The sequence below is a fragment of the Chiloscyllium plagiosum genome, chromosome 24 (assembly GCF_004010195.1).
Source record: "Chiloscyllium plagiosum isolate BGI_BamShark_2017 chromosome 24, ASM401019v2, whole genome shotgun sequence".
In the NCBI taxonomy this organism is placed as follows: Eukaryota; Metazoa; Chordata; class Chondrichthyes; order Orectolobiformes; family Hemiscylliidae; genus Chiloscyllium; species Chiloscyllium plagiosum.
Window position 1 is genome coordinate 4,519,426 of NC_057733.1, and position 12,566 is coordinate 4,531,991.

The 12,566-nt window shown below is 44.2% G+C and overlaps 1 protein-coding gene across 1 annotated transcript in view; it reads right to left on the reverse strand.

Annotated features, from left to right (window-relative positions):
• Nucleotides 1-11,349, reverse strand: part of cab39l1 (calcium binding protein 39, like 1) — a 75,351-nt gene extending 64,002 nt beyond the window's left edge. Inside the window, exons 1-5 of the mRNA XM_043715212.1 lie at nt 11,277-11,349; nt 3,014-3,183; nt 2,875-2,934; nt 2,709-2,774; nt 2,201-2,344 (exon numbers count right to left, since the gene is read on the reverse strand). Of these exons, the coding sequence (XP_043571147.1) occupies nt 2,201-2,344; nt 2,709-2,774; nt 2,875-2,934; nt 3,014-3,183; nt 11,277-11,349 (513 nt within the window). The remainder of the gene's footprint in view (nt 1-2,200; nt 2,345-2,708; nt 2,775-2,874; nt 2,935-3,013; nt 3,184-11,276) is intronic.
• Between the last annotated feature and the right edge of the window lie 1,217 nt (nt 11,350-12,566).

Here is a 12,566-nt window from a genome sequence, read left to right on the forward strand (position 1 = left end):
TATAACTCTCAATCGCCTCAATTGAACCTTCACGTCTCATCTTGAGATAGGCCGCCCTCTTCCATTTTACAAGGGATTCCAATTCCTTATTAACCCACGTCTCCCTCGCACGACCCTTTCCTCCCTGCCTGACGGGTACATACTTGTCAAGGACACTCAATAGTTGCTCCTTGAACAAGCTCCAGATATCAATTACGCCCTTGCCTTGAAGCCTACTTTTCCAAGCCACGCATCCTAGGTTGTGCCTCACCGCATCATAATTTCCCTGCACCCATCTATTACTCTTGCCCTGTAGTGCACACTTATCCCTCTCCATCACTAGAGTAAAGGTCACCGAATTGTGGTCACTGTCCCCAAAGTGCTCACCTACCTCTAATTCTAACACCTGGCCTGGTTCGTTACCCAGAACCAAATCCAGTATGGCCTCACCTCTTGTTGGCCTATCTACATATTGTGTTAGGAAACCCTCCTGCACACATTGGACAAACTTTATTAGAGGTTTATAATGCAATATACTAGGGTCAATGTATACATGAGATATATGGAAAATACAAGATTTTTTTGGCCAAAAAATGGGACTGACTTATACATTGACCTATACACAAGCATATATGGTAACCTCCAGTGTGGGACTTCACCAAGTTTTCTCTGTTAGCACCTTCCAAATACCTGTCCATTCTCATCTGGGAACACACAAGGGCAGCAGATAGAGTCATAGAGTCCTACAGCATGGAGACTGGCCCTTTGGCCCAAACTGATCCAAGCCAACCAATCCTCCATCCATGTTAACCCTATTTCCCTGCACTTGGCTCATATCCTTCTAAACCTTTCTTATCCATGTATTTGGTCAAATGCTTTTTCAATGTTGTTAATGTACCTACCTCAACCATTTCTGCTGGCAGCTCATTCCACATGTGTATCATCCTCTGTGTAAAAACGTTGCCCCTCAGGTTCCCTTTTATTCTTTCCCCTCTAACCTTAAATTCATGCCCTCTGGTCCTTGATTCCCCAACCGTGGGAAAAAGACTGAGTGCATTCACCCTATCCATGCCTCTCATGATCTTATACACCTCTGCAAGATGCCCCCTCAGTCTCCTATGTTCAAAAGAAAAAGCCCTAGCTTGTCCAACCTCTCCCTATAACTTAGACCATTGAGTCCTGTCAACATCCTTGTAAATTTCTTCTGCACTCTTTCCAGTTTAATAACATCCTTCCTATAATAAGGGGTGCAAAACTGAACACAGTACTCCCAAGTGTAGCCTCACCAACGCCAGCAGAAGTGGTTGAGGTAGGTACATTAACAACTGCAACATAACTTCTGAACTTCTATACTCAATGCTCTGACTGATGAAGGCTAGTGTGTCAAAAACCTTCCTCACTGTCCTGTCTACCTGTGACTCCACTATTAGAGAATCGTGTACCTGAACTCCAAGGTCCCTTCTTTTCCACTATACTCTTTCAGGCCCTACAATTCACCTTGAAACTCCTACCTTGATTTGACTTTCCAAAATGCAAGACCTCACACTTACCTATATTAAACTCCAAATAGGAACACCTCCCTCTGAAGGTTCCCCTCCAGACCATTCACAGTTTTGACTTGGAAACATATCACCATTCCTACATGGACAATAAAGACTGGCCCAGCCAGTCATTCCCAAATTCCAGAAATGAATATTTAAAACTTGAACAGTGAGATATGGTCTCATTGAAATTTACAAAGTTGTAATAGGGCTTGAGAGGATGAATATAAATAGAATATTTTTTCTGGCTTGTGAGTCCATATCAGGAAACATATCTCAGAATAAAGCATAGGCTAGTTAAGACAGAGATGGGCAGGGTATTTTTCAGAGGTAAAAACAACGTCGATTTTGCCTGTCCTCGGATGCTGCCTGAATTGCTGTGCTCTTCCAGCACCACTGATCCAGAATAGGGTATTTTTCAGAGGCTAGTAAATCTATCCCAGAAATCAGTGGAAGATTAATCGTTGACCATTTTCAAGACCAAAATTGCTGTATTTCTGGAGACAAGTGACATTAAGAGATATGGTGATACTGCAGGAAAATGGTGTTGCTGCGTAGATTAGATATGATCCAACTGAAGAGTAGGAAATATTTAATGGGCTGAATGGCCTTCTCCTGTTCTTATCATTTTATAATCTTTCAGCTAATGCTGGATTGAGATTGAGATGAAAATATTTTACCTTAAATACATGAAAAGCTTCAGACTGGATATTTCTGCTTTTGTCTCTCAGTAAATTCATCATCAGCTTCAGATTTTCTGGTTTACTGGTATACTTTGACATGATGTTGTAATTATGTCTATCCAGCAGCAATTCCCCTAGAAGCTTTTGGTTAAAAAAAAGGAATTAGAATCAATAATCCAGAGGCATGGGCTAACAGTCTGGAGCCAAGAGTTCCAATGGTCAACAGCAGCTTCAGAAATTAAAACCATTTAATGAAATAAAATTTGACGAAAAAGCTGGTATTGGTAATAACCATAAATTAGCATATTTTCATTAAAAACCCAGCTGGTTCACTGATAGGCCGAGGGAAGGAAATCTGCTATCTTTACCTGATTTGACCTATTCACAGTAAGCACACTGAAATAATCTGACAAACCATTCTGTTGTATCTGAAACAGAAAAAACTATAATAAAAATAAAAGTGCAGTGCAGTGAATTGAATGTAATGACAAAAGAATTCCCATACCTTCAGACACTGACGCTTGGTCACATAGTTTCCAGAATGCAGCAGTTTCTCATATTCAATAAATATCTAAAAATAAGCCAAAAGTCGTGTTCAGACCTTCTACTTTTGTACATGCCTTTATCATTTGAGCAGTCCTAAGATATTTAAGAATTTTGATTAAACTTACTTTGTCATAATTCTTTTCTAAAAAATGTGCAGAAATAAGCCTATGTCGGGTGAGCAAATCCTGAAAACATTGTGAAATATCAGTTATTGAAAAATGACTATAACATTAATCACATACCTACTAAGGAACAATCACTTACCTTAAATGAAGCAAAGGCATCTGAGGCTATGTCAAAAGTGGACAGTTCTACATATCGGAAGAAATCATAAAACTGTTCTGAGTAGAGAATTATTTTTGCCAAAGACTCATAACGAATGCATTCTCGCAACATAATGCCACAATTTAATGCAATTTCTGGTGTTTCATATCTATGAAACAAAAAAGGAAATGATTTAAATGCTTTCAATTTAACATGTCAAAGCTCTGAGAGAAGTGCACTGGAAATCAAGCCTGACTCCTCCACTAGCAAGACCAGATGTGCAAAATTACCAAAATGCTCAGTTTGTTTCTTTTTTTTTGCTGTCATCGAGAAAAAAGGAGACTGTCACCAGATTTCTTCAAGAAATTCAAAACTGATTTATTCAAAACAAACTTGTTCTTTAGGTAGACAGCAGAACTGGGTGAATAACTACTGTGCAGAACTAAACAATATCCTCTTAATCCCAAACATGCATTAATACAGACAGAATGGGATACAGCAGGTGTATCATGGGTGGGAAAAATAATTGGAAAATAAAACACTCTTGTAGATCAAGAGTAAAAGGGTGGAATGAGTTGATTTCTCATAGTTTCTTCAGTTTTCTATCAATGAGATTAAGCTGCTGTCAGCTGCAGAATAATGGAAGACCTTCAGCTAAGGTGGCGAATCAGTTAACCCAGATCATTGGATTGAGTTAATGGTTCAGATTTTAAGGTTTATGAGAGATCAGAGACACTGATCTCTGGAACTTTCTCTGATTCCCAGAAAATACTGAGAAATCTCATCGGCTGGCTTTCTGTCCATTAGAAACCAAAGTCCAGAGGCTGTTACTAGTTGACAGTAGCATAGATTCTGTGATGGCTTTTCACGTTTAGCTATTAAGGCCATAAAAGCAATTTTAATCTCATTTAAAAAGCTTTGTGCTTTACCTTTCCAAAATGATGTCCTTTCCCAATTGTAGTAATTGTATTGAGGTAAGCCGGCTGGACCACATAGATTGTGATTTCCCTGATTGTGGCTGTTAATCTATTCTAATCAGGGAGTCCTTACTTACATATAAAAAGAGCTAAAGAAAAATAAGTAGGAGTGTTAGACATCCTATTCACTAAAAGAAAGAAAAAAAAAGAACAAAAAAGGGTGAGTGCCAGAGATACTGACATTCTGGTACCTGACTCTGAATGAGGCAGTACTGAAGATAAAGTCTGTTCATATGTAAATAAAGAGTGACTTGGGGACAGATACTCGCCTCTGTGGAATTATTTCAGTGGCATTGAGAATAAAGCATGATCCTGAAGAAACTCACTCATAATAGTCATCTTTGAGTTGGGGTAAATATTTCTTAGATCATACCTTTGTTTGGGAAGCTTAACTCATTCAACCCTGTCCTCAGGGACTGAGCCCAGTATTGCAGAAAGACTATTATTTCTTCTGGGCAAACAACATTGTGACAGACAAAAAAAACAAGTAATTCTCCTAACAGCCCATGGAACTGCAGCTTTTTCTGATATTAGGAGCCTTGTTTTTCCTGAGTCATCAGATACTAAAACCTTTCAAGAATTGATGGACATAGTAAAGGAATATTACAACCCTGAGCCGCCTCTAATTTTTGAGATGCTGTCACTTTTACTCAGCAAGTTGTGAACTTGGGGAATCCATATTAGGATTTTTGATGAGGTCAAGATGACTGACAGAAGCCTGTCACTTTAGTTTAATCCTTAATAACATATGGGATTAATGATGTAACTTTGCAAAAGCACCTACGAGCTGAAGCCCAACTGGACTTCAAATAGACGCTACAATTGGCTTTATCATTGGAAAATGCAGCAAATGGAGCATATGAGTTGCAGGGTACTCTGATGGAAATGGATGCTCTTGCCAGTCCAACTGAGCTTAGGGAACACCACTCATGTGAGGGCAATTGCATTGCCTCACTCAGGATATATCCTGAGAAAGAATTCTATTTGGATGCATCACAGCATGTAATGCCAACTGCTCTGCCCAAGACCACAATAAATTAGAGAGTTGTGAACGCATCACATAAACCTGTCTTTCTTTCATTGCCTCCATCTATACTTCCCACTGCCTCAGGAATCATAGAATCCCTACAGTGTCCAGCAAGCCCATACCAACCCTCTGACGAGTATCCCACCCAGACCCATTCCCCTATTATTCTACATTTACCCTTAACTAATGTGCCTAACCTATACATCCCTGAACACTACGGGCAATTTAGCATGGCAGATTCTCCTAATCTGCACATTTTTAGACTGTGGGAGGAAACCAGAGCACCTGAAGGAAATCCATGCAGCCATGGGGAGAATGTAGGTAAAAACAAGGACTGCAGATGCTGGAAACCAGAGTTTAGATCAGGGTGCTGGAAAAGCACAGCAGGTCAGGCAGCATCCGAGGAGCAGGAAAATTGAAGTTTCAAAAGCCCTTCATCAGGAATAGAGGCAGGAAGCCTGCAGGGTGGAGAGATAAATGAGATGGGGTGGGGCTGGGGAGAAGGTAGCTAAGAGCGCAATAGGTGGATAGAGCTGGGGGTGAAGGTGATAGGTCAGAAAGGAGGGTGGAGAGGTTAGGTGGGAAGGAAGATTGACAGGTTGGACAGATCATGAGGTCGGTGCTGAGCTGGAAGGTTGGAACTGGGGTGAGGTGGGGAAGGGGCAATGTGGAAACTGATAAAATCCACATTGATGCCCTGGGGTTGAAGTGTTCCAAGGCGGAAGATGAGGTGTTCTTCCTCCAGGCGTCGGGTGGTGAGAGAGCGGTAGTGGAGAAGGCCCAGGACCTCCATGTCCTCGGCTGAGTGGGAGAGGGAGTTGAAATGTTGGGCCACAGGGCGGTGTGGTTGATTGGTGCAGGTGACCCAGAGATGTTCCCTAAAGCGCTCTGCTAGGAGGGTTCCAGTCTCCCCAATGTAGAGGAGACTGCATCAGGAGCAACTGATACAATAAATGATACTGATGGATGTGCAGATAAAACTTTGATGGGATGTGGAAGGCTCCTTTGGGACCTTGGATGGAGGTGAGGGAGGAGGTGCGGGTGCAGGTTTTGCAATTCCTGCGGTGGCTGGGGAAGGTGCCAGGACAGGAGGGTGGGTTGTTGGGGGGCGTGGACCTGACCAGGTAGTTATGGAGGGAATGGTCTTTGCGGAAGCAGAAAGGGGTGGAGAGGGAAATAGATCCCTGGTGGTGGGGTCCGTTTGGAGGTGATGGAAATGTCATCGGATGATGTGGTTTATGCGAAGGTTGCTCGGGTGGAAGGTGAGCACCGAGGGTTTCTGTCCTTGTTACAGCTGGAGGGGTGGGGTTTGAGGGCAGAGGGGCGGGATGTGGACGAGAAGCATTGGAGGGCATCTTTAACCACATGGAAAGGGAAGTTGCGGTCTGAGAATGTGCAAACTCCACACAGACAGTTGCCTGAGGCTGTAATCAAACCCAGGTCCCTACCCTGTCAGGCAGCAGTGCTAACCACTGAGCCAATGTGCTGCCCCTAAGGAAAGCAGCCAACATCACCTTTCCTGATGAAGGGTTTTTGCCTGAAACATTGATTTTCCTGCTCATCAGATGTTGCCTGACCTGCTGTGCTTTTCCAGCACCACACCCTTGACTCTAATCTCTAGCATCTGCAGTCCTCACTTTTGCATAGCATAATCAATGACCTTTCCCACCTTTAGTTATACTCTCTTTCGTTGGGCAGAAGACACAAAACTTTGACATTCAAGAACAGCTCCTTTCCCGCTGTTAACAGACTTATGAACTCTTGATATTAGGTTGATCTTTCTCTGCTGCTTCTCAGTAGCTGTAACACTATATTAGAGTCATAGAGATGTACAGCATGGAAACAAACCCTTTGGTCCAACCTGTCAGTGCTGGCCAGATATCCTAAATTAACTCAGTCCCATTTGCCAGCTTTTGGCCCATATCCCTCTAAACCCATCCTATCCACATATCCATCCAGATGCCCTTTAAATATTGCAATTGTACCAGTCTTCATCACTCCCTCCAGCAGCTCATTCCATACACGCACCAACCGCTGCATGAAATAGTTGCACCTGAGGTCTCTTTTAAATCTTTCCCCTCTCCCTTAATTCTATGGTCTCTAGTTTTGGACTCAGTCACTCTTGGCTTTTCACCCTATCCTTGCTCCTCGTGGTTTTATAAACCTCCAGAAGGTGACCCCTCAGCCTCCGATGCTGCAGGTAAAATTTGCCAAGAGGTGCAAGGGAGGAGCAAAGGACTTCTGCGGTCAGTTACAGATGGGGCAGTGCCAGGATGTATTGAATCTATCAGGAAGGTTTCTCACACAATAAAACAAAGGGATCGGTTAAATGCAAGAGTGTCCGAAATAAGAGTGACGAACTTAGAGCATGGATCAGTACTTGGGAATACGATGTTGTGCCATAACGGAGACATGGGTTTCACAGGGGCAGGAATAGTTGCTTAATGTTCCAGAACATTTAAAAAGAACAGGGAGAGTGGAGAAAGAGGAGGGGGTGTAGCATTGCTAATCAGAGAGTGCATCACAGCTACAGAAACAAAGGTTGTTGAGGAAGGTTTGTCTACTGAGTCAGTATGGGTGGAAGTTAGAAACAGCAAGGGAACAGCCACCGCATTAGGGGTTTTCTAAAGACCACCTAATAGCAAGAGAGAGATTGAAGAACTCATAGGCCGGCAGATTCTAGGAAAATGCAGAAATAGCAGGGTTGTTGTTATGGGGGATTTCAACTTTCCCAATATTGACTGGAACCTCCTTAGTGCAGATGGTTTGGATGGAGCAGATTTTGTCAGGTGTGTTCAGGAGAGTTTCCTTACTCAGTATGTAGACAGACTGACGAGGGGAGAGGCCATTTTGGATTTGTTGCTTGGCAACGAGGCAGGACAGGTGTCAGATCTCACGGTGGGAGAGCACTTTGCTGACAGTGATCACAACTGCCTCACATTTAGCATAGCCTTGGAGAGGGAAAGGAGCAGTTACCGAGGGAAGATATTTAATTGGGGAAAAGCAAATTATGACACTATCAGACAGGAGTTGGGAAGTACAGACTGGGAGCAATTGTTCCACAGAAAGGGCACAGCAGACATGTGGAGACTATTTAAGGAGCAGTTGTTGCGAGTGATGCACAAATTTGTTCCTCTGAGACAGGTAAGAAGGGGTAAGATTAAGGAGCCTTGGATGACGAGAACAGAGGAACTTCTCGTCAAAAGAAAGAAGGCAGCTTAGGTAAAGTGGAAGAAGCAAGGATCTAGCACAGCTTTAGAGGATTACAGGCTTGCTAGAAAGAAGCTCACAAATGGACTGAGGAGAACCAGGAGGGGGCATGCAAAAGGCTTGGCAAGAAGGATTAGGGAGAACCCAAAGGCATTTTACTCATACGTGAGGAATAAGAGAATGATCAGGGAGAAGGTAGGGCCAATCAGGGACAGCATAGGGAACTTGTGCATGGAGTCTGAGCAGATAGGGGAAGCCCTAAATGAGTTTTTTGCTTCGGTTTTCACCAAGGAAAGGGAACTTGTGAATGAGAACTTTGAGGAGCTGGTATACAGTCTTGACCAGATCAAGATTGATGAGGTTGATGTGCTGGAAATTTTGGAAAACGTTAAGGTTGATAAGTCCCCAAGGTCAGACCAGATTTAGCGAGAAAGGAGGTTGCTAAGCCACTGGCGAGGATATTTGCCTCCTCACTCTCCACGGGAGTCGTACCAGAGGATTGGAAGGAGGCAAATGTTGTTCCTCTTTTCAAGAAGGGGAATAGGGAAATCCCTGGCAATTACAGAGCAGTCAGTCTTATGCCTGTGGTCAGCAAAGTTTTGAAAATAAATCTGAGGGTTAGGATTTATGGCTATTTGGAAAAGCATAGTGTGATTAAAGGCAGTCAGCATGGCTTTGTGAGGAGCAGGTCATGCCTCACAAATCTTATTGAGCTCTTTGAGGAGGTGTCAAGTCAGGTCAAAGAAGGTCGAGCAGTGGATGTGGTGTATATGGACTTCAGCAAGGCATTTGATAAGGTTCCCCATGGTAGGCTCATTCATAAAGTCAGGAGGTATGGGATACAGGGAGATTTGGCTACCTGAATTCAGAATTGGCTGGCTGATAGAAGTGGTTGTAGATGGAAAGCATTCTGCCTGGAGGTTAGTGTTGAGAGGGGTCCCGCAGGGCTCTGTTCTTGGGCCTCTGCTCTTTGTAGTTTTTATAAATGACTTGGATGAGGAGGTTGAGGGGTGGGTTAGTAAATTTGCAGATGCACAAAGGTGTCGTCGATAGTATAGAGGGCTACTGCAGGCTGCAGCATGACATTGACAGGATGCAGAGCTGGACTGAGAAATGGCGGATGGAGTTCAACCTGGATAAATGCGAAGTGATGCATTTTGGAAGGTCGAACTCGAATGCTGATTATAGGATTAAAGACAGGATACTTGGCAGTGTGGAGGAACAGAGGGATCTTGGTGTTCAATTGCATAGATCCCTCAAAGTTGCCACCCAAGTGGATAGGGTTGTTAAGAAAGCATATGGTGTTTTGGCTTTCATTAACTGGGGGATTGAGTTTAAGAGTTTAGATAAAACATAGTTATTAGTAATTTTTAAAAGTATGCTATTAAGTTTAAAGAGTGTAGAAGATTGTGGGAAATAGGAAACTTAGATCTGCATGCAGGAGCTCGCAAGGAGTTGACCATATCCGGCGCCATCTTGCATCCGTACGTTTGGGGAGGTCTAGAACAAAGGGGTCACAGTTGAAGAATAAGGGGTAAGCCTGAATTCACCAGAGTTGTGAACTTGCGGAATTCTGTCCCACAGAAAGCTGTTAGGGCCAGTTCATTGGATATATTCTCTTTTATACAGGATTGGCACATCAGAGAGGGAGCTGGATGTGGTCCTTGCAGCTAAAGGGATCAAGGGGTATGGAGAGAAAGTGGGCATGGGATACTAAAATTGCACAATCAGCCATGATCACATTGAATGGTGGTGTAGGTTCGAAGGGTTGATTGGACTCTTCTACACCTATTTTCCATGTTTCTTTGTCTTCTGAGAAAACCATTTGACTTAAAGACTGACAAGCCCTTAGGACCAGAGGATAAAGGAAGCCATGCCACTAGACCATTGTAATCTGGTCCAAGGTCACTATGTGGATCAATGCAGTCCTCATAGTCTAGAGGAATGGCCATCTGTGCCACGAAAAGGTGAATGACCTAATTTTGTCCTCCAGGGTAAGTGCTGCACTTCATTTTTCTATGCAACGTCACACTCATTCTCTCTGCAGCTGCGCTCACCTTGCTCCAAGTCATATGGTATGCCTCTGTTACAATCACATTTTCTCTTTCACTCTCACTCACCTCCAATCTCCCACCATCACTGACCCAGTGTGGCCTCAATGCTGCCTGTTTTCTCATCCGGACACCTTTTGTCCCTCTGCACCAGCACAAATTGCTGTGCCAACCATTGTTATCTTACTCAGTCTTTCACTCATGCCTGGAGAAAACAGCCCATAAAAAGGCAGAGAGAGCCAAGTCAGATGGAGAGGGACCTGACACCTGGCTTCTCACCCACTTTGAGCAAAGAATCAAAGCAAATCCCTCACAGGAGAAGACCACGATCACTTCTGTGGGGATGCTATAGACCCATGACCCACCAACCGAATAAATGCCATTTTTCATTTCACTGCAACTCTCACAGTAACCCTCCAGTTTCATTCATTGCTCACACTGAAACAAAGAAAATATGAATAGGCCACTCAACCCTTCCAGCCTACTCCCACCATTCAATATGATCATGGCTGATCATCCAACCCAGTCCCCTGCTCTCACTTTTTTCCCCATAACCTTTGTTCAATTTACTCCTAAGGAATATATCTAACTCTTTATTGAAAACATGTTCTGTGGCAGAGAATCCCACAGACTCTTCAGACTCTGGGTGAAGAAATTTCTCCTCATCTCAGTCCTCAATGGGCTACCCCAATCCTTAAACTGTAACCCCTGGTTCTGCACTGCCTGGCCTTTGGGAACACCCTTCCTGACTATCCTGTCTAGTCTTGTTGGAATTTTATAGGTTTCTGAGATCTCCCTCATTCTTCTAAACGCCAGTGAATATAATCCTGACAGAACCAGTCTCTGGATCCTACCATGGCAGGACACCACTTCAAACTATTGGCTGCAACACATTCTCTCTCTTGAGCCTTGAAGTGGAATGTCCATGATCTCTGAGAAGAAACAGAATATTCTCCACCATACCATTTATTTGATCTCTGAGGAAGAGATCCCAAGGCCCTTAAGAAGCATTGGCAACACCACCTCCTGCACTGCTACCCACCTCAGGGTCTGCTGGATACCCCCATACATTGGCACTTCATTGTCCCAACCTTGGTCACATGCTTGAAAGCATGGCGTGTGGAAGTTGAGGAACCTGGCACTCACTCTGGATGCCCATTCTTCACATGGAGAAAAGGTGGCTCCAAGAGGTCTCCAGCCAGATGAATCATCAGAAGTCTTGTCTTGGTCCTTCACCTCCAGTCTGCCTGCTCCCTCTGACCCTTGGAATTCCAAGTCAAAAAGTGTGGTGCTGGAAAAGCATAGCCGGTCAGGCTGCAAGTTGGCATCCTGTCTACCCAGTGCAAAGGAGACCACATCAGGTGCAGTGGACTCAGTTGATAACGTGTGTGGAGGTGTCTGTCTGATGTGGAATGATCCTTCGGGACCTTGGATGGATTTTCCTGCACCTCCACACACAATATCTACCATATCTGTTGCTCCCAGTGTGGTCTCCTGTACATTGGGGAGACAGGAGGCCAACTCGCAGAACATTTCAGAGAATATCTCTGGGACACACACACTAAACAACACTACTGCCCTGTGGCCAAACGCTTTAATTCCCCCCTCCCACTCTGCCAAGGACATGCAAGTCCTGGGCCACCTACACTGCCAGATTCTAGCCACCAAACGCTTGGAGGAAGAACTAGGAGAAAGTGAGGACTGCAGATGTTGGAGTACCAGAGTTGAAAAATGTCATGCTGGAAAAACACAGCAAGCCAGGCAGCATCCGAGGAGCAGAAGGGCTTATGCCCGAAACGTCGATTCTCCTGCTCCTCGGATGCTGCCTGGCCTGCTGTGTTTTTCCAGCACAACATTTTTCAACTCTGGTACTCCAGCATCTGCAGTCCTCACTTTCTCCTAGTTGATCTTAACCTACTGCGAATCCTCTTGCAAGGATGCCTACCTTGAAGAAGCTCTCCTCCTCCCTCTGCTTGGAGGAAGAATGTCTCATCTTCCACCTGGGACCCTCCAACCACAAGGGATCAATGTTGATTTCACCAGTTTCCTCATCTCCTCTCCCCTCACCTTATCCCAGATCCAACTCTCCAACTTGGCACTGCCCTGTTGAAATGTCTTACCTATCCATCTTCTTTCCCATCTATCCACTCCATCCTCCACTCTGACCTATCACCATTACCCCCACCTTCATCTACCTATCGCATTCCCAACTACCTTTCCCCCACCCCCACCCCCAGCCCTCACTTATCTCTCAGCCCCCTTGGGCCTCCCCCAATTTCCTGATGAAG